Genomic DNA, 18,550 nt, shown 5'->3' with positions numbered 1-18,550 from the left:
CAGCCAGCAGCCTTATCGAACAACAAACCACTGTAGGTTGCCTTCTACCATCTTAGCAAACCTTTGCCTACAGATGCCAATAATGTTGCTTTTTATTGCTTGAAAGAGAATCCTGAGCCCCATTAAGAAGGGCATTTGGGGTCAAGGTGCCCTAGCTCTAGGGCTGGGATCTCCCAGTCTTGCCTGAGAACAGGGAGGGGGTCCCCAGGAGGTTCCTGCCTGGGCTGATGCCACCCCTTCCCCCGCCAACCCTATTTCTCCCAGCAGATGGCTGCTCCTGTCCCGTGGGCCTGCTGTGCTGTGCTCGCTGCCGCTGCTGCCGTGGTCTACGCCCAGAGACACAGTCCTCAGGGTGAGTGCGGGAGGAGAGGATTCTGGGGGGCGGAGTGGTGCTCCTGGCTGACCTCCACCCAGAGCTGAGCATGAACCATCCTCAACACATGCTGTGTGCGTCCACCCACGACCACACACTGGCACATGCTGGCATTATCCCACACGAACATCCAGGAGTTAAATAACACTGATATGCTGGGTGACCCACTGACGTTGTCTTATACGCAGTTCTCCAGTCACTCCATGTGGTCCTGTGCCAGTGGTATCTCTGGCTTGATGATCTGTTCCTCTTCCCACTAGAGTGGATGTAGGGTACAGGAGGGTGGATTGGGAGTTGGGGGCTGCCAGGGATAGGGCCCTATAGTATCTTTGAAATGGGATTTCACTTGAAATGGGAGTTTGTGGGAGGAGTGCAGTGGAAGGCACTGAGAGAGACAGAGGCTGAGACTATCTTCCCTTACCCTAAGGGAAGATGGAGACAGAGATGGTAGACTGAGAACGAGATGTGGGACGGGCAAGATGACCAGAGGGCTGGCACACTAAGGAAGGGGACAGCCTCCTGCCCTCCCCCTAGCATTTGTGCAGTGAGGGCTGAGTTCTTCCCATAGCCAACCAAGCAAGATCCTGCCCCTCCCCTGCTGGGAAACAGGCGCCCTCTTAACTTGACCACCAGTGCTCAAACTGCATTTAAGGCAACACCTCCCATGGCTATATCAAGTGTCAGGTCTGACCTTGAATCTCCTTGAACAAGCTCTAAGTTGTAGGGAGTTCTCCCCTTGGGTGGGTCCTGCCCCCTGCCAACTTTGGCTGAGTTGGTAGAGGCAGAGAGGGTGGAGGCACTGCTGCGGCCTAGGCATACAGCACATCCTGCCACCCTCAAGGCTATGGGCTCAAGGAGGGCAATGGATCAAGGCTTCTGTGGCTTGTTTCTTGTGAGACTGACATTGAGACCCAGAAAGAACCTTACCCACCCCAGGGTTGCTCCCCAGTGGGCAGGGACTGAAAGGACCACCAGGCTAGCCCATTAACTCCCACCTGCAGGCAGTCTGTCTGAGGTTCTGGTTGCTGGTCTCATCTGCTTAGACCTCCCATTGGTGTGGCTCCTGCCCTGTATTTTGGGTAAAGGCAAGAGTCACATGTGACCAAGGGCTTGAGCGTTAAGTCCACATCTCTGAGCGTGTATAACTGTCCTTGTCCATTAGGTTCTGTGCATGAGTGAGAGACCACATCCCTGTTCGAATGCATTTCTCTGTGTGGTTGTATCCTTGGGGGCTGTGCTTTGTGTGTGACATTGTCTATTTATGTGTGACCATGCTCTTTGTGGGACTTTATCCTTGTGATTGAGACTGTACTCTGTGTAATAGATAGTTCCTCTCTGTTTCTGTCTCTGTATGTTTGGGTCCTTGTCAAATTGTCTCCCTGATGTGAGACTGTGCCTTTATGCGTAAGTGTGCCTCTGGGTGACAGTGCCCTCTGTGTATATGCATGTGATCATCTTGTATTAGGTGTTAGCCATTTAGGTGGAACTGTGTCTCTGTGTGGCTGTGACCTTGTGGACAGTTGTGCTGTGTGTGTGTGTTCTTCTTGTGGTAACTGTCCTCATCCTATGTGTGTGGCAATGTGAAGTTGCTTAGGACGCCCAGGGGGACTGTTTCCGGCATGTGGTCCCCATGTGAGCCCATGTACGCAGGTGTGAGGGAGTCATCAGCTCTGTCCTTCTGTGTTCTCCATGTCCATGACCTCATCCTGTCTCTGTCTCTCATCCTGGCTTCTAACAACCTTTTCACAGCTGATTTCTTTGGAGCATTTGTCACCGCGTCAAGGCCAAGAACCCCATCCTCCCCCTGCTGCTTGATTTAATTTCTGAAATGGACAGCACATCAGTAGGGGTACCCACAGGGCGGGAAGAGAACTGTCCAGAGACAAAGGATTAAATCCTTGCCATCTTTGGAGCTTTTGCAGGGCTATGTGTATTGCTGTTATTGTGTTAGTGTAGCATTTGTGGCAGTGTGTGTCTCACATGATTGTCATGTCCTGTTGCCCCCTCTACCTCTGCATATGGCCTGTGGTTGTCTTCTGTCATTGCATTGTCATGTTTTCATTCCTGCCCTGCCCTTACATTGTTGGTTTGTCATTGTTGTCAGGTTGTGTTTCTGTTCCCTTTTGAGGCAGACAGGGTGACTTGGGAGTGTTAGCGCATTGTCATTATATTTGTTGTGCTGTCGGATGGCTGTTTCCTCATCTTGTGGCTGTACCTGCCCAGCAATATGAGAGAACCACATTGGGTTCAAGTTAGTCCTGAGCTGCTGTTGGTCAGCTTTGCTGCGTCACCGCTGAGATCGTAGTGGCCACACCCCCTCCCCTACGGTCAGTTTTCAGCCTCCTCCTCAGGCAGCTGGATGCAGAGTCTGTACTGGGGGGGGGGGGGGGTTCAGAGAGAGGGGTTTGGCATGTTTCCTGGAAGCTCCAGGTTTTGACAGGGGAGGTTGGAGGGGGGGCTCAATGGCTAGGGCTGGCGGACTGGGGGAGCTCTATGGTTTGAGCCTTGGACACTGGGCCTCTGGTGGGGGGAGGTCCCCATTCAGTCTCTGGTCCAGCCTCACAGCTGTGGCCTCCTAGGCCCCCAGCCACCGCCCTTCCGCCGTTCATCCTTTGTTTAGCTGGTCCCAGGCCCCACAGACAAGTGGTCAAGACTGGCTGGGTTTCCTGCTTCCCTCTCCTCCAACAGGGGACAGGGACCAGAGGCTCAGTGAGGGGCAAGACAGAGGCAGGCAGCAGGGTGGGGGGCAGCGGGGGACCTGAAGACACAGAGAGCCCCTGAGACAGGAAGGGTGGCAGAGGCAGCAAGCAGGGACAGATGTTCCAGCATAGAGAAGAGCAGTACTGGGGAGGGGGCCGCGATGGAGGGAAGGGGGTGGCTGGTGGCATAGGGGGATCCCTGCCCCCTGCAGTCCTGGTGGTGTTAACAAGTCTAATTAAGAGGCCACTGGCCCAAGTTAATTGGCTCGTTAACAGGAATTGCCTCTGAAAATCCCCCAACTCAGCGGGGTGGCTCTCTGGAGGGGAGATGTAAGCGAGTGTTAACGAGGGATCCCGCAGGCCCCCCCCTCCACCCATGCCCCCCTCCTGCTTCGCTCTTCCCCTCCCATCCTCACTCCACAGATCTGGCCAAGACTGGGGGAAGCATCTGTCCTTCCAGGGTTGGGGGGCAGGATGAGGAATGAGGAGATTAGATTCACATCACCCGGCTCTGCATGCCTGCCTCTCCTCAGTTGTCTGTAGATCTGTGTCTCCGATTTTTTTTGTGTCCTGTTCACCTCCCCCACCTAGTGCTGCCTCTCGACAGGTGCTCCCTCCCACCCTTCCCTTCCAGTCTCCTGGGTTCAGTCCATCACGCCTGGGTTGCCGAGGCCAGGGCTGGGGTTTGCTTTTGGCTCTGACAGGCCCCTCCTGGGGGCAGGAGAGGAATGGTCAGAGAGCTCTCTCTGTCCCAGCACTCCCCCGCCACCCCCCCCCCCCCAACCCCAGCAGTTCCTGTCTCACAAAGTTGATAGCTGCCAGGAGTTCCCTAGGGCTCCCATCCTGGATCTCCCTACTGCTGCTACCCGAGCCCTGGATGGCTGAAGTGGAGGCCTGGATGGCTGAAGTGGGGCAGGTTAGGGGCAGTTTGTAGGGGGGCGAGAGTGAGAAGGAGACAGGCAGGACGGAGACCAAGATAGGGACAAGAGACAGAGAAAGGAGTCCAGAAGTAGGGCCCCTCAGTTCCAGCTTGCCTGGTAGCAGATGTCAGTGGTTGGGGCTGGGCGAGGTTAGGGTCACGGAGGTCAAGAAAACTTTCTAAAGGACCTAGTGACTGGAGGCAAACTGGGTTTTCACTGAGATTTAACTCCTCTCAGCACTCTACACAAACTTTCTCTGACACACATACACACAGAAGATCACCCATTCACACATAAAATCCCCAGACATGCACACTCACACACACAAATTTGGAAACACTCACATACCTGTATGCTAGCACAGCCACAGAGAAATGTTACACACTCCTCATCTCCCAACACACCATCAGACACTGAGCCTCTTGGCCTAGACTTCTCATTTATAGGCTCTCATCCATGCGCGTTGACCTTGTGGCACCAAGGCAGGGCTCTGACCTGTGACTTTTGCCCTGTGCTCTCCCTACCCCCTCACAGAAGCACCCCACGTGCAGTATGAGCGCCTAGGTTCAGATGTGACTCTGCCATGTGGGACAGCAAACTGGGATGCAGCAGTGACATGGCGGGTAAATGGGACAGACCTGGCCCTTGACCTGCTCAACGGCTCTCAGCTTGTGCTCCATGGCTTGGAACTGGGCCATAGCGGCCTCTACGCCTGCTTCCACCGTGACTCTTGGCACCTGCGCCACCAAGTCCTCCTACATGTGGGCTGTAAGTGTTGGTCCCAACCCTTCATCTGACCTTCCACTTCACTCAAGAGGATTGTCAGTGAGGCTTAGACCCTTGGTCCAGATTAAGTCCTCTTCCTTTTGGGGAGGGGGGCTGCAGAACCCTGACCTTTGCTCCCTAATCCTATCCTAGCCTTCTCTTCTGACCTCTGAGCCCAGTGTTTCCCACTGAGTCCAGAACTCTGGGCATTTTGCACATGTATCCCACCCCCAGCCCACTCCCCCACCCCATGCCAGAGGCCTTTGAGATCCAGAAATCATGTTCCTTATGACAAGATAGGCAGAGGAAGGATAGCAGGACCTGGTCCTTCTGGGGCCTGGTAGGGAGGAATTCCAGGGTCACAGCTTCAAGTCAGAGTGATCCCACTCCATTGTGTGCTTGCACAGGAGCTAGTTATGCAGGTATAGGAATAGGCACTCTGGGAGGCTCCAGGGAAGAAAGAACACTTCCTAGAGTGGGAGGCACATGAGATTGGGAGATTCCAAGGATACATTGAAAAACTCCCTTCTGGGGGACACCTGGGTGGCTCAGCGGTTGGGCGCCTGCCTTCAGGGCGTGATCTCAGGATGTAGGGTCAGAGTCCCACATCGGGCTCCCTGCAGGGAGCCTGCTTCTCCCTCTGCCTGCATCTCTGCTTCTCTCTGTGTGTCTCTCATGAATAAATAAATAAATCTTTAAAAAAAAAAAAAAGAAAGAAAAACTCCCTTCTGGGAGAGAGCTAAGTGTGACTGTAGGCTCAGAGGCTGGGAGGGCATGATAGGGCCCCTTGGGCTGGTGTAAATGGGGAAGGGAGCTAAAGGAGGGGATGGGGCAAATCACGATCCTAGGAGTTAGGGAGTGACATGGTCAGGCTCATGTTCTTAAGAGATCCTTCTCATGATGAACATAGACAGGTTGCATGGGGGCAATGCTAGGGCAGGAAGGAGGCTGTTGCTAGATGCAGGGGAGATGATGAGGATGAGGGATCAGGGCACGGAGTTGGGGAAGTTGAAAGGGCCTGGTGGTATCTCCAGGAGTCAGTGGTAGATTGGAGGTAGAGAGGACAGGAGAGTAGAGAGCAGGAAGAGTCAAGACAGCTAATGTTACCAATCGCTGCAACAGAGGCAAGGTGGAAGGGTCATTGGAAGAAAAGATAGTGCGTTCTGGGGGCGCCTGGGTGGCTCAGTTAGTTAAGCATCTGATACTTGATTTTAGCTTAGGTTATGATCTCAGAGTCCTGAGTTCAGGGCCCGTGTTGGGCTCCATGCTGGGTGTGGAACCTACTTAAAAGAAAATAGTGTGTTCTATTTGGACAGTAGTATGCAAGTCATCTTATTTTGGGTTTTGCTAGAATCAGATCCCAAGATGAGAATTCATAGCAAATAGTTTGTCAGATGGCAGAAACACCGCAAGGAAGTGAGAAAGTGACAGAAGAAGGAATTTTAGAGGACCAAGAGAGATGGAGTTATCCAGTTATCTTCTGGGCAACTGCAGCTCCACCATGGGAGAACTGAGAGCCCAAGTAGAACATGTACCTGGGAGTTGTGCCTGAGCGGGAAGGGAGCTCAGAAGTTTATACACTAACTCCTGCCCAGTCTTTGGTTGAAGGAGTCTCCTGGGGTGGGGGCAGGGATGCTTTAATTCCCTCGCATTTTTGGCCTGATGCCTCAGCAGGCAATGCAGATTTTGGTGACCAATGAAAGCTCTTAGACATAGAACTGCAGAAGAGGGCAGCAGATATGAGCCAGGGATCTGTTGTGGCACCACCACCATCTGCTGTAGGTATGTTGGGTTGGGGTCCTCGCTATAGCCAGTGGATCTGAAGGTCTGGGGCTCAGAAGAGGCCTGGGCTGAGGATGGCATGAGAAAGGCCATGGGGGGGCGGGTGCAGAGATGGCCAAGGGGGAGAGACTGTGGGATGAGAAGAGAAGAAGACCCAGAACTGGACCCTGAAGACTATCACTTTATAAAGGATTGATGGAGAGAAATGAGCCACAAAAAGATAAGAAGGAGCCAACAGGAAGGTAGAGGGAAGAGTGAGTGAATGAAGTTCAGAAGACAGGTTTGGAGAAGTTGGAATAATGAGCTTATCAATGTTGCTGAGGGTCAGCTGGGCAGGCACCCATCACCGGAATATTCTGAAAATAGTTCCATTTCTTTTCTGCTTAAGCCAAAGATTCATGTTTTTCTGGCTTCAGCCCATTTGGGTGATGCACCCCATTTTCTTTGAATGGTTTCTTTATTCCCTGGGAGCTGCTGAGGGGAGGAAATGCTTAAGTGACCTGGGAGCAGGAAATTGGTATGGACAACCATTGGAAATGTTAGACTGAAGGGTTGCTCATGGTCGTCCACAAAACACTGACCCACCAGTGGGATTAGAGGAGGGGTGAAAATATGTTTTGCTGGGGATATTCCTTTTCACACAGAAAAGCCTTCGTGTGTTCAAACTGGAAAGATAGCAATCATAACCATGTGTTTTAGTTTCAAGCCAAGGGTGGAGTGACCCCTGTTGGCCAGCTTGAGAAATACAGGACCAGCCTACCTGAGTTCATCCTGGCCCACCATGAGGTCCACTGGAAGTAGAACACAGCCTAGCTCCATGTTCTTACACAGATAAAATGTCATACACTGAGTGCCATGGAAGAAGGATAAGACCAATTTGACAGTATTCTTCTGTCTTCTCAATCTGAGTCCAAAAATCCTTAGGATGGACAAGGCTGGCCGTGATGGCTAGGCCTTGGTGACCCTCAGCCTTATTCCCGATGACTTGATCTTTGAGAGGTTATTGGAAGGAAATTGGGTCTAGAAGTGATGTCTGTAGTCTGCACCCACAGGACATGCCCACAGATGCCATGTTGTGACCAGAGCCCAGACCTTTTATATATATAGTGACCACTCCCTAGGCTCTGCCTGTCAGAAGAGAGTTGGCTGTGAATTGGCCATAGCATTAGTAACAGGTACTTATCTCTCATTGCCTTATTTGCTTCTAAAGAGCTGGTCAGAGGAACAAGGGACATTAATCATGATTGTCTCAGTCACTTTATATTAGTAACAAGAGACTGGGTTTGGCAACACTCAATATCAAATTATTCTTCTAGCCAACACTCAGAGAACAGGACAAAGTTACCCCGATTTGTGAGTCATCCAAGCCAAAAATTACTTAATATTTATCCTAAACATATAAGATTTTCGTGTTTCTATTTCCAACGAAACTGATCATAAAAATATCTTGTTGAAAGCTCCTCCCTTTTTAAAAAAGATTTTATTTATTCATGAGAATACCTCACAGAGAGAGGTAGAGACATAGGCAGAGGGAGAAGTAGGCTCCCTGTGGGGAGCCAGATGCGGGACTTGATCCCAGGACCCTGGGATCAGGCCCAGAGCCAAAAGCAGATGCTCAACCACTGAGCCACGCAGGTGCCCCATTGGTGAAAGTCCCCTTACCAGACTTATCCTTGCACTGCTTTCTCCTACTCCACCTCCCTGCCCTCCAGTGGATGCTCACAAACAGCTCAGAGGAGTCCCTCACCCTGCATGATGAAAGGACCACCCACATTAGGAAACAGGATCTCAGGGTTACTGTTAGTAGCATCCTTTTGTTTACTAGACACTGCTGATTCAGTGTCTTTCTGATTTTAAGCTAAAATAAATCAGAGTAATTTACTAATTTTAGATGGACAGTTCTTTGTCCAGTTTTTGAATATCTGTATTTGATTGGTCAGGACAGGAACTCTGAACCTCTGGTTCAGCACTGCTTCCCCCTCAGTCACATTTGGCTGAGAAGGAAAGAGCAGCTTGTGGATGAAGATGTCTGGGGGAAAAAGACAGGTGGGAGGCAGAAGGGCATCTGGGAATCCAGAAGTTGGGGTGCCTTGAGAGATTTCATGAGATAAGGTTGGGACAGGCCATGGGCTTTGATGCCAGACAGGAGGAGTGTGGGTGGGACCTGGGCACGGCTGGAGCTGGAAGGGTCACTCTGCTCCACCCAGCCTGATCTGGCCTGGCCAGGGGTGTGGGCAGCCTGCCCCTCCTTCTCTCTGGGCCAGCGGGCAGGCCTTGTGCGTGCCGGGGGCTCCAGACCAGGCGGGCTGGCGAGATGAGAGGAAAAACATGCGGTTTGGTGGGCTGGACATGGAAAAACAAGCCAATTAGGAGGAAAACAAACAAACCCTGGGCCAGCGGGGGCACACGCACACATGCACACGCGTACATGGCCCGCATGGGACCCAAGGACATCTGAGGCTGAGACAGTCACTTGGCCATCTTAGGAGCCCCCACGAGGGGCAACTTGGAATGCCTGGGCATCCAGGAGTATGTCCACTTGCCCAGAGAATGACCCGACACATGTGCATATGAGTTTGTACTCACACACAGCCTCTAACATGTTCTCATGTGGTGTTTAGCTCATACATGTGAACACACTTGGAATTCTGAGCACTTTCCCACACACACAGTTTGAAAAGTATATTCAGGCTTAAGCTTCACCTCCTCTGTAGTGTTTCAGGTATGTAGTCTTGCTGTCACTGTGTTTCAGATGCAATGGCGCACCTACACGTATTCTCAGGGTACCTCAACCCCGCAGCCATACACGTACAGGCAGTCTTGAAATCAAACAGCCTGCCTGGAGTCACACATAGCCAACTGCACAGTTACACAACTGCCCAGAGTCTCAGTCACAGACACGAAGGCTCTCGGAGTTAACACACAGCCTCACAATTGCAATGTCTTAAAAACAGCTTCTCCCCCATCTTGCAGCATACTCACAACAGGCCTGATCGCACACTGTCCCACAACCTCGCACTTGGTCTCTCACAGCACCCCCACCTCCGCCCACCCGGCCCCTCAGCTGGGCTCCAGCTGCAGCAAGTCACTCCTTTTCTTCCTTTCTTTGTTTTTCTTTCCTCCTTTTCCCTCTGAGAAACCTGGTCCCTGTCAGGAAACCCAAGCCCTTCCCTACTCAGGGCCCAAGGCCAGGCAGGAGTAGCCAGATGACAGACAAAGCCCTGCCTGGCCCCCTGGTCCCCCATGACCTGCCCAGTCAGAGAGGAACTGGTTTGAGGGGGAAGATGGTCAGAGGGAATGGAGGGGACTGGTTAGTAGGGAGCCTAGCTGGGGGGTGGGGGCTGTGAGTCCAGTGCCATGGCCCGCTCTGCCCTCCAAAGAGTCCCAGGCAGCAGGGAGCTGACTCTGCAGCCTTCAGTACCCACCCCACCCCCAGCACCCTTCTCCTTTGAAGCTGTGGGGATAAGGGGGGGTGGTGGCAGGAGGGGGAGTGGAGGCTTCTCAGCCGACCTCGGAATGTCCTTTTCTCCTGGGGTGGCTGCCAACTCTGGCCTGGCCTACAGGCCCCCACAAGGCACTTCCTGTGTCCTTGGCCACCCCCCACCCCACCCCCATGCCTCTGTGCCCCTGGGCAGATAGGGAAGGGATATGAGAGGCACACAGGATGAACATGGAACAGACACAAGATGGACACAGAGCCAGGAAGGCTCCCCAGAGGAGGCAGACAGCAGTGGATAGAATGCAAGTTGCCCCTGTGGGGGCTCAGCTGGGCTCTGGCTCTCCCCTGCAGGCCTGGGGCATGGAGCTACCTTTGCCCACAGTGTAGCCCACTCTAGCTGCTACTTACACCCAAGCTTCCCAGATGCCTCTCTGACCCTTTCTTATCTCCTGCTGCAAAGCCAGATTGGGCCTTGGGGGTTCGACCCTGATACACATATACTTCATACACACTGGCTGTGTACACACAATCAAATTCAGTCACAGTCCCGTGTACACTGTGGACGAAAGCCCACAGTTCCCATATGTCACCATGGCCACTCGGCAAGCATAGACATGTACTCCCCCTTTCACAGTCCCTAGCTCCCTGGCTTATTGAACTGCCCCCCTCCCATTTCCTGTCCACCTGTCAGGCAGGGGGTGGGGCCGGGGGGGTGGACACAGGAGGGAGGTGTCAGTGTCCCTGGAGCCACTGACGGACATTCCTTGCCTGGGTCAGATCACAGAAGCTGCCTCCTTCCAGGAACCTGAGCCGGCTGTCCTCACGCCTTACCCAATGCCTGAGGGTGGGACAGCTGGGCTAAGTACTCACAGCAGCAAGAAGTGTGGTTAGATAGCAGAAAGGACTTCCCAGGTGTGTATGTGTGGTCATGTAAGTAGGTATCCCCATCCTGGGGTTTAGTTCCAGCTCTGACTTGCTGTGTGATCCCAGGCAGGTCTCTATCCCTCTCTAGGACTCCCCATTCTAGATTGCAGACAGCTGCTAACCTGCTAATCAAGTAAGGGGCTTCTTTAAAGGGTCTGTGATGGAGGAGCTGGGAGCTAGGGTTTAGGTGGGGTATACACCAAGGGAACAGTAGCTTCTTCTCAACAGGCATATGCACACACATGCAGTCACACAGGGATACACCTTCTGAGCTATGCCCATTATACACGGACCTACATTCCATCATGGGTCATTGCTGTCACAGAAACGCATGTAACATGTATACCTGTGCCTATAGACACCTACATACAGATACACACATGCATAGCCACCCAGTGCTGTTGTTCCTGTGGCACCACCAGGCTTGTCCTTGTGCGTCTAAATCTCTACTTGGGGAAGCCTAGGATGACTCTTCTCCAGGGCGTACACTCTGATTATTCTAGCAACTGGAGGACCTAGTCAAGACAACCCGCCCATCCCGCCCTCAGCCTCTGTTGCAGTTTTTCTCTGTGCATGGACACAACGTGTCAGGAGATGTGGGGCTGGGGCCGATTCCCCCAGACATCACCTCCATCCTGTGATTGATGAGCTGAGGCCCACAGCCCCCGGTTCCCCACAGTCCCCACCTCCACTGAGCAGGTGGGGGGGGCTCCCTCTTCATATAGCCCTTGTTTTTCTTTAATTAAACATCTGGCTCTCTGCAGCCTGGGAAGCCTCAGACCCTCGCTGACAGCCACCCCTCCCCAACCTCTGGCATTGCTGATGGGTTGAAGGGGGAGAGCTGGGGTTCTGGGGCCCACCTGTCCCCACACCAGTGCAAGGGACGAGCTCCAAGAATACCCTGACCGTGCTGTCCTCACCCCCCAGTGCCGCCGCGGGAGCCCGTGCTCAGCTGCCGCTCCAACACTTACCCCAAGGGCTTCTACTGCAGCTGGCATCTGCCCACCCCAACCTACATCCCCAACACCTTCAATGTGACTGTGCTGTGAGTAGACTTGCCTGTGACCCAGTTCCAACCCTGACCTCTGACCTCTCCTTGAACCACCCACCATGCCCTCAGTCCAGACCCTAGTCTGCCTTGGGCTTGACCTTCCCCCAACCTCTGCCCCACCTGACCCTTGATGTTGGTAACAGTGCCTGGGCCTCACCCTTCCCCCAGGCATGGCTCCAAAATTATGGTCTGTGAGAAGGACCCAGCCCTCAAGAACCGCTGCCACATCCGCTACATGCACCTGTTCTCCACCATCAAGTACAAGGTCTCCATAAGTGTCAGCAATGCCCTGGGCCACAACGCCACAGCTATCACCTTCGACGAGTTCACCATTGGTGCGTGGGGCGGGGGTGGTCCCTGCAGCGTACTCCAGTGGGAGTATGTAAGTGGATGTGTGCCAGAGGTGTATTTGAGCATTGGTGGGATATTCACATGTGTGCATAGGTATATGTGGCATATATATACATGTGCACGTATATTCATGGTATATATATACCTGTGAACATTTGAGTGAATGCCCTTTACCTGCAGGGGCCAAGAGACCTTTCCAACAGCTCTTCCATCGTCTCTCTGGCTCCCAGAGTACAGGAGGGGGATGGGGGCAGGCTGGGCCAGACCCTTGTGCAGCTGCAGCCTCCCCCCCACCCCACACTAATGGCTTCCTTACGGCTTGTGATGAATGAGGTGTCAGAACAGGAGACAGGACTGGGACAGATACCGCCCTCACCCCCACCCCCACCAGACCCTCTGCCTGCCCCTACCCCACCCTAGCCAGACCCCTTCCTTCCTCCTACCCCATCCCAGCCAGACCTCCTGCCTGCTCTTGCCCCATCCCAGCCAGAACCCTTGCCTGCTCCTACCCCATCCTAGCCAGACCCTCTGTCTGCCCTCCATACCATGGCTGAGTCCCCCAGACTGTTTCTACATGAGGTGGGCCCTTAGATTCCCATCAGGTCTTCAGCCTGCCTCCAACTCAGATCTGCCGCACCTGTGGACTATCTTTTAACCTTGACCCACAGAGCAGCTTCAAACCCAGACTCTTCCAGGGGAGAGTGTGTCTCAGTTTGGAACTGGAAGAGTTGAGGTGAAAAGCCAAGTTTGAGGGGAGTGTATCATGCTGGTGCAGGAGGGGGTGATCCAGGTGACAATGGAGGTAATGCTGATAATGGTGGAGCCATTATATAGACCTGGTAATTGGAATGCTGGTCATGATGAGCATGGGGTTGGGATGATGGGATGAAATTTGGGCCACCACTATCCTGAGCTGGTGACCGTGACTGTAGCAACAGTCCTTGGTGGTGACGGGGATGTGAGAGGTGGAAATAATCAGACGGTTGTTAATGGTAGTTGCCAGAATTGACAACAGAGAAGAGGGGTGGCAACTATGACAATTATCACAGTGGTTGGCGATGTGAGATGGTGGATATGGTGACGGGTTGATAAACTGGGGTTGTTCCCAGAGATTAGTGAGGTAATGAGGCTGTGTCTCCTTAACAGTGAAGCCTGACCCTCCAGAAAATGTGGTAGCCCGACCGGTACCCAGCAACCCTCGCCGGCTAGAGGTGACTTGGCAGACCCCTTCGACCTGGCCTGACCCTGAGTCCTTTCCTCTCAAGTTCTTTCTGCGCTACCGACCCCTCATCCTGGACCAGTGGCAGCATGTGAGTGCCTGCCCCTGCCTACATCCCAAGTGCTTGCATCAGAGCCACGTGGCATGGGAGGTATCCATAGCACCCATATCAGCTGGTAGCTGTTCCAGGGTGAAGCCTGGAGGATCAGATGGGCCTGGGAGGGTGGATGGGGCTGAGGAAGGTATCTTACTCTGAAGCCCTAAAGGGTTCCCCGTGACCTCCGTATGTGATGGGACCATCTGTTTTTGTGGCTCCCAGGGTAATGGGGAGAAATCCCAGAAGAGAGGTGGCAGGCAGGGCAGGTGGTATTTCTCTTCCCTTAACTCTGGCTCTGTCCTGATCGGGCATCTCCGTCTTAGACTCTGGCCCAGGCTGTGGGCCTGTGCTGGACCCAAGGGACAGGACATTCCCCATAGTCTCAAGGTCTCAAGGGATCAAAATCAGGCTGCAGAGTCAAACTTGTTCCAGGGTATGAGTTCAGGCCATGACTAGTGTCAGGGCTCCAAAGTCAGATGTAACCTGGGGGTCAGCTCAGGGTCACAAGTCACAAGGTAACGTAGGTTGAGAATGAAGCGGTGGATAGATAAGGGCTGGTATGGGGTCAGGCTGTGGTCTGGCATGTTGATCACACTACAGTAGCTCTGAGGAGCAGCCAGCGGGTTGGGGCAGACTCAATGTTCTCTCTCCTTTATAGCCCTGGGCTACAGAGTGTAGGCATGCTTTTTAGCCCGTGAGTTCTGTGGGCTAGGACTGGGGCTACGAAGGGTGCTTCACAGGCTAACCCAGGCTGGTACCCAGGGGTCAACCCACCCACAGGCTCCAGCCCCATCTCCTTATGCCTCCCTTCCAGTTAGCCTTTAAAGTGTGTAATTTGATTCCAGGGTGCCTGTCCGGGTTGTAGGCCTGGCCCCCACAAAGGCTGCTAACATGTTCTCTGACAGAGTCCGGAGTCCCTCCTGCCTGGCCAGCTGCCCGCGCCTAATGCATTGCTAATAACCAGGGTCTAGTTTCACAAGCCCCCCTCCCCTGCTAACGAGCTACAGGCAGCAGCCCTGCGCATCGCAGCGCACACGCCTCACAGTGGACCTGGCACACCGCCCACCACACACGGGAGCATGTACACATACACGTGGTCCCCAGCAGGAACCACACTCCATACATGCATCTGACTGACATGCCAAGACCATGCACTACAGAACTGACCCCCACACTGATGAGGGCAGAACAAAGTAGGAGGACTCTGTGTTAAGAACATGTATGACATGTGGCACGTGCTTGCCCTATTCCATATCTCATTGGCATTGCAGTTGGCTAGATTTATGGCTCTTTTGAACTTGACTTTCGCCCTACATAGAATTTACTCTCCCTGATACTTTATATTGGAGAGAAGCAGGTGAATGATTGGGAGAGGGTAGGGAGGGGAGAGCAGAGAAAAACATCACTTGGGTTTTCCAGAGGAAAGGAGAGCTACAGGCCAAGATTTACAAGAATGGGCACCATGGGGTCTGGCAGGAGCTCTCTTAGCATGGACAAGGTGGGACAAGTGCTGGGACCCAGCATGGGTTCCCTGCATCTTCTCCTCTGGCCCTAACTCAGCAGGGAGGCTGGAGGGTATGACGGACATTTGCTACAGCAGACTGCATAGAGGACTCTGAGGCTAGGCAAATGCCAGCTACTAGAGAATTCCTGCCAATTGAGGAGCAATTCTCTTAAGGGTGTGGATTAAGGGATCAGTCACAACCAGCAAGAAGGGCCCAAGTGTAGGAGATGTGGCTGCCAGGAAAGCATTGGGCTCCTGGGCCATATTCCTGGAAGTGTATGGTGCCCACCATAAGCCCACCAATGAGGTAGTAATTTGATCTGCTCTCTATAGCTCTGTCCCTCTATACTTAGCCAGAGGGGGTCTTTGGAGGGCAAAAGGGCATAGAGTACCAAGAGGAACTGGGCCCCAACTCCAGGGGAGGAGAGTCTGTGGAGTCCACCGATCTTCCTGGGCTGGGAGTAGGACTTACTGAGCCCAGGTCTGAGCCCCAAATGACTTTCACCCTGACCCTGACCTTTACCAGTGTCTCCTGCCTCAGGGCCACAGATGGGGGTGGGAGGGGGCGTTGTTGGAAGGGCTTCCTGCTCTACTTAGACCCACCTTCACACACATGAATACACATGTGTGCACATACAGCCTGTCAAGTAGGTAACCCAGACCCCAGTTTTCCGGGAAGGAAGATTGGAACAGGGACCAAAAAAGCCCTGAAGCCAGACGTGGCCCAGAGCAGCCCCCTCCTCCGCCCCTGCCGGCTGCCCCTGTTTACGAGGAGGCTTAATGAGCCGGCGGGTGCCGCTGAGATGAACCAGAGCCCAGCCTGGGACAGGGAGGGGCGCCGGACGGGCAAGCCAGCCTGAAGGGTGGGGGAAGACCAGCAGAATAGGGCTGGCCTGGGCGGGGGGTGGGGTGGCGATGCCTCCAGGAGGAAATGGTGCAGCTGTCCTGCTGCTTGGGAGCTGCCGCCACCTCCAGCCCCTTCTGCTTCAGGCAGGGTGATAACCATCCTGAGGCCTTCTTGGGGCCAGGTTCATGGGTGTATGGGGCACCTGGGAAGCCAGGCTCTGAGCTAGAACCCATGATAATGACAGAGCTGGCTGACGTGTGTTTGGTACTTACCATGTGCCAGGGTCTTCATTATCCTCCTGTGAGATAGATCACCGATGCCATTTTATAGATCAGGATGGCAAGGCATATGGAGGTTAAGTAACTTGGTCACCTGGCTGGGAGGGGATGGAGCTAAAACTTGGACTCCATGTCCGTGTTTATAACCTTCCCTCTAAACTCCTGCTTGATGGGAAAGGACAGCACATCACCATCCCCGCTCTTTCCCTGTTACTCTTGTCACTTCCAGGCAGAGACTGAGGTCAGGGCTCCTGCTGGGGGCTGTGAGGGTGCTGGGATGACAGCGGAGAGCAAAGTCCTCCTCCTGCTCTCCTGGGGGGTGCTCCCATTCTCCTTAAAGGTTTTCTTACTCTCCTTCAGGATCCTCTTTCCTCCCTCAGGGTCTCCTCCCTGAGATGTCTTTATGCTCCTTCAGGAATTTTCTCACTATCCTCTTTCTCCCCCAGGGAAGTCCTTTTTTCCTCAAGGGGGGTTCTTCATTCTTCTCTCCCCTGAAGTATTCTCAGTTCCTCTGGGGGTGCCTCACTCCCCTGACCCCCAGGACCCCCTACCCCCATCCCATGGTCTGGCTGCAGGTAGAACTGTCAGATGGCACAACACACACCATCACAGATGCCTATGCCGGGAAGGAGTACATCATCCAGGTGGCGGCCAAGGACTATGAGATTGGGACGTGGAGTGACTGGAGTGTGGCTGCTCATGCCACGCCCTGGACTGAGGAGCCACGACACCTCACTACTGAGGCCCAGGCCCCGGGTGAGCCCCCCCTCTGCCCCGCCCCCTGTTCTCTCAGTGGGCTAGGCTCTGTCTAGCACCTTCCAACTCCTCCCAGGACTTAGAGCCATAGAGCCTCTGCCCGAGGCATGCTGTGGCTGCCACACTCCTATCTGTCTGTCCTGCCCGAGCTGTTACTGGTCCTTGCTCTCTGGACATTCTTGGTGGGGGACCATTGGGTGGAGGAGTCATCTCTGAGCCCTGGGAAAGCAGGGTCTGCCTGATGGGTGAGGCAGGACATGTTTGAGAGAGGAAGCAGGGGTTGTCTGATGGGAGAGGCAGCACGGGTCTAACACAGGGAGCAGGAACAATGTGCCTCGACCCCCCAGATCTGTCTGGGTTGGGCTGCAGACCTGGCCCTGCCCTGAGTTCCCCCCATGTTCCCCAGAGACCACGACCAGCACCACCAGCTCACTGGCACCCCCACCCACCACGAAGATCTGTGACCCTGGGGAGCTGGGCAGCGGTGGAGGACCCTCAGCACCCTTCTTGATCCATGTCCCTGTAACTCTGGCCCTGGCTGCTGCTGCTGCCACTGCCAACAGTCTCCTGATCTGGTAAGTGTGGGACTGGGTGGCAGAGGGGACCCTGAAGGGACTCCCATCCCACCCTCATCCCTCACGGCCCCCTGCCCTGTTTCCCCAGAGCCCGGCATCCCGTGAGGACATGCCAGCGCACCTGCAGAGGAGCAGGAGGCCGGAGCTGAGCCCGCAGACCCCAGTTTCTATTTTGCACACGGGCAGGAGGACCTTCTGCATTCTCTTCAAACATAATTTGTAGAGACCCCGGCAGGCCCGGGCCTGCCACCCCCTCTCCCTGCCACATCACGCTGGTCCTCCTCCCTCCCCCAGGAGAGGAGGACCCTGCAGCTAACCCACCCACCAAAGACCCCCCACCCCCACCCTGGCCCCTCGGGCTGGACCCTCCAATGCCAGCGACTCCCAGGAGCCCTTGGGGGGGTCTGAGGGGAACGCCTCACATCCATAATTTCTCCTCCTGCCCCAGCCTCCTGTTTGTCCCAGGGTCTCTGTTGCCACCATCAGATTATAAGCTCCTGATGCTGGGGGGGCCCAGCCATCCCCCTCCCCCCAGTGCCCACACTTCTCACTCCCCTACCTGTGCCCATTTTGTACGACCTTCCCCTTTCCCTGCTCCCACCCCACAGTATTTAATGCCCTATCATCCCTTCTAGTCTGACTCAATGGTAACTTGCTGTATTTGAATTTTTTATAGATGTATATACAGGGGTGGGAGGGCGGGGGGTTCTCATTAAACGTCACCATTTCATGAGTCCTTGGAACAGACCCACTTTGGGAGGGTATCCTTCTTCTAAGGATCCCTCCCTTTCTAGACCTGGAGGAGGGAAGACATTCTAGTTGGAGAGAGACCGTTCTCTCCATATAGATGGGGAGAGGCAGGAGAGCATTCAGGCAGATGTGTCTGGGGCTGGGGCCTTCTGCTTTTTTGGAGGATAAGGCTCCCTGGAGGCCAGGGTCAGAGTTGTGGGGAATGAGGGGTCCCAGTGCA

At 54.1% G+C, this 18,550-nt stretch overlaps 1 protein-coding gene across 4 annotated transcripts in view; it reads left to right on the top strand.

Moving 5' to 3' along the window:
* CNTFR (ciliary neurotrophic factor receptor) overlaps window positions 1-18,231 on the top strand; it is a 38,575-nt gene extending 20,344 nt beyond the window's left edge. For 2 of the 4 annotated variants that reach the window (XM_035697139.2, XM_025432093.3), the window contains exons 3-10: window positions 265-352; window positions 4,527-4,760; window positions 11,830-11,947; window positions 12,122-12,288; window positions 13,451-13,614; window positions 16,825-17,005; window positions 17,412-17,580; window positions 17,669-18,231. In XM_035697139.2, the coding sequence (XP_035553032.1) occupies window positions 268-352; window positions 4,527-4,760; window positions 11,830-11,947; window positions 12,122-12,288; window positions 13,451-13,614; window positions 16,825-17,005; window positions 17,412-17,580; window position 17,669 (1,119 nt within the window). In that variant the 5' untranslated portion in view covers window positions 265-267 and the 3' untranslated portion in view covers window positions 17,670-18,231. The remainder of the gene's footprint in view (window positions 1-264; window positions 353-4,526; window positions 4,761-11,829; window positions 11,948-12,121; window positions 12,289-13,450; window positions 13,615-16,824; window positions 17,006-17,411; window positions 17,581-17,668) is intronic. The other 2 variants (XM_025432092.3, XM_025432091.3) reach the window with 1 other exon arrangement.
* Window positions 18,232-18,550: the final 319 nt, after the last annotated feature.

This window comes from Canis lupus, chromosome 11 (assembly GCF_003254725.2).
Source record: "Canis lupus dingo isolate Sandy chromosome 11, ASM325472v2, whole genome shotgun sequence".
Lineage (NCBI taxonomy): Eukaryota > Metazoa > Chordata > Mammalia > Carnivora > Canidae > Canis > Canis lupus.
Note: the sequence above shows the minus strand (reverse complement) of the source record. Positions and strands in the feature narration are given on the sequence as shown.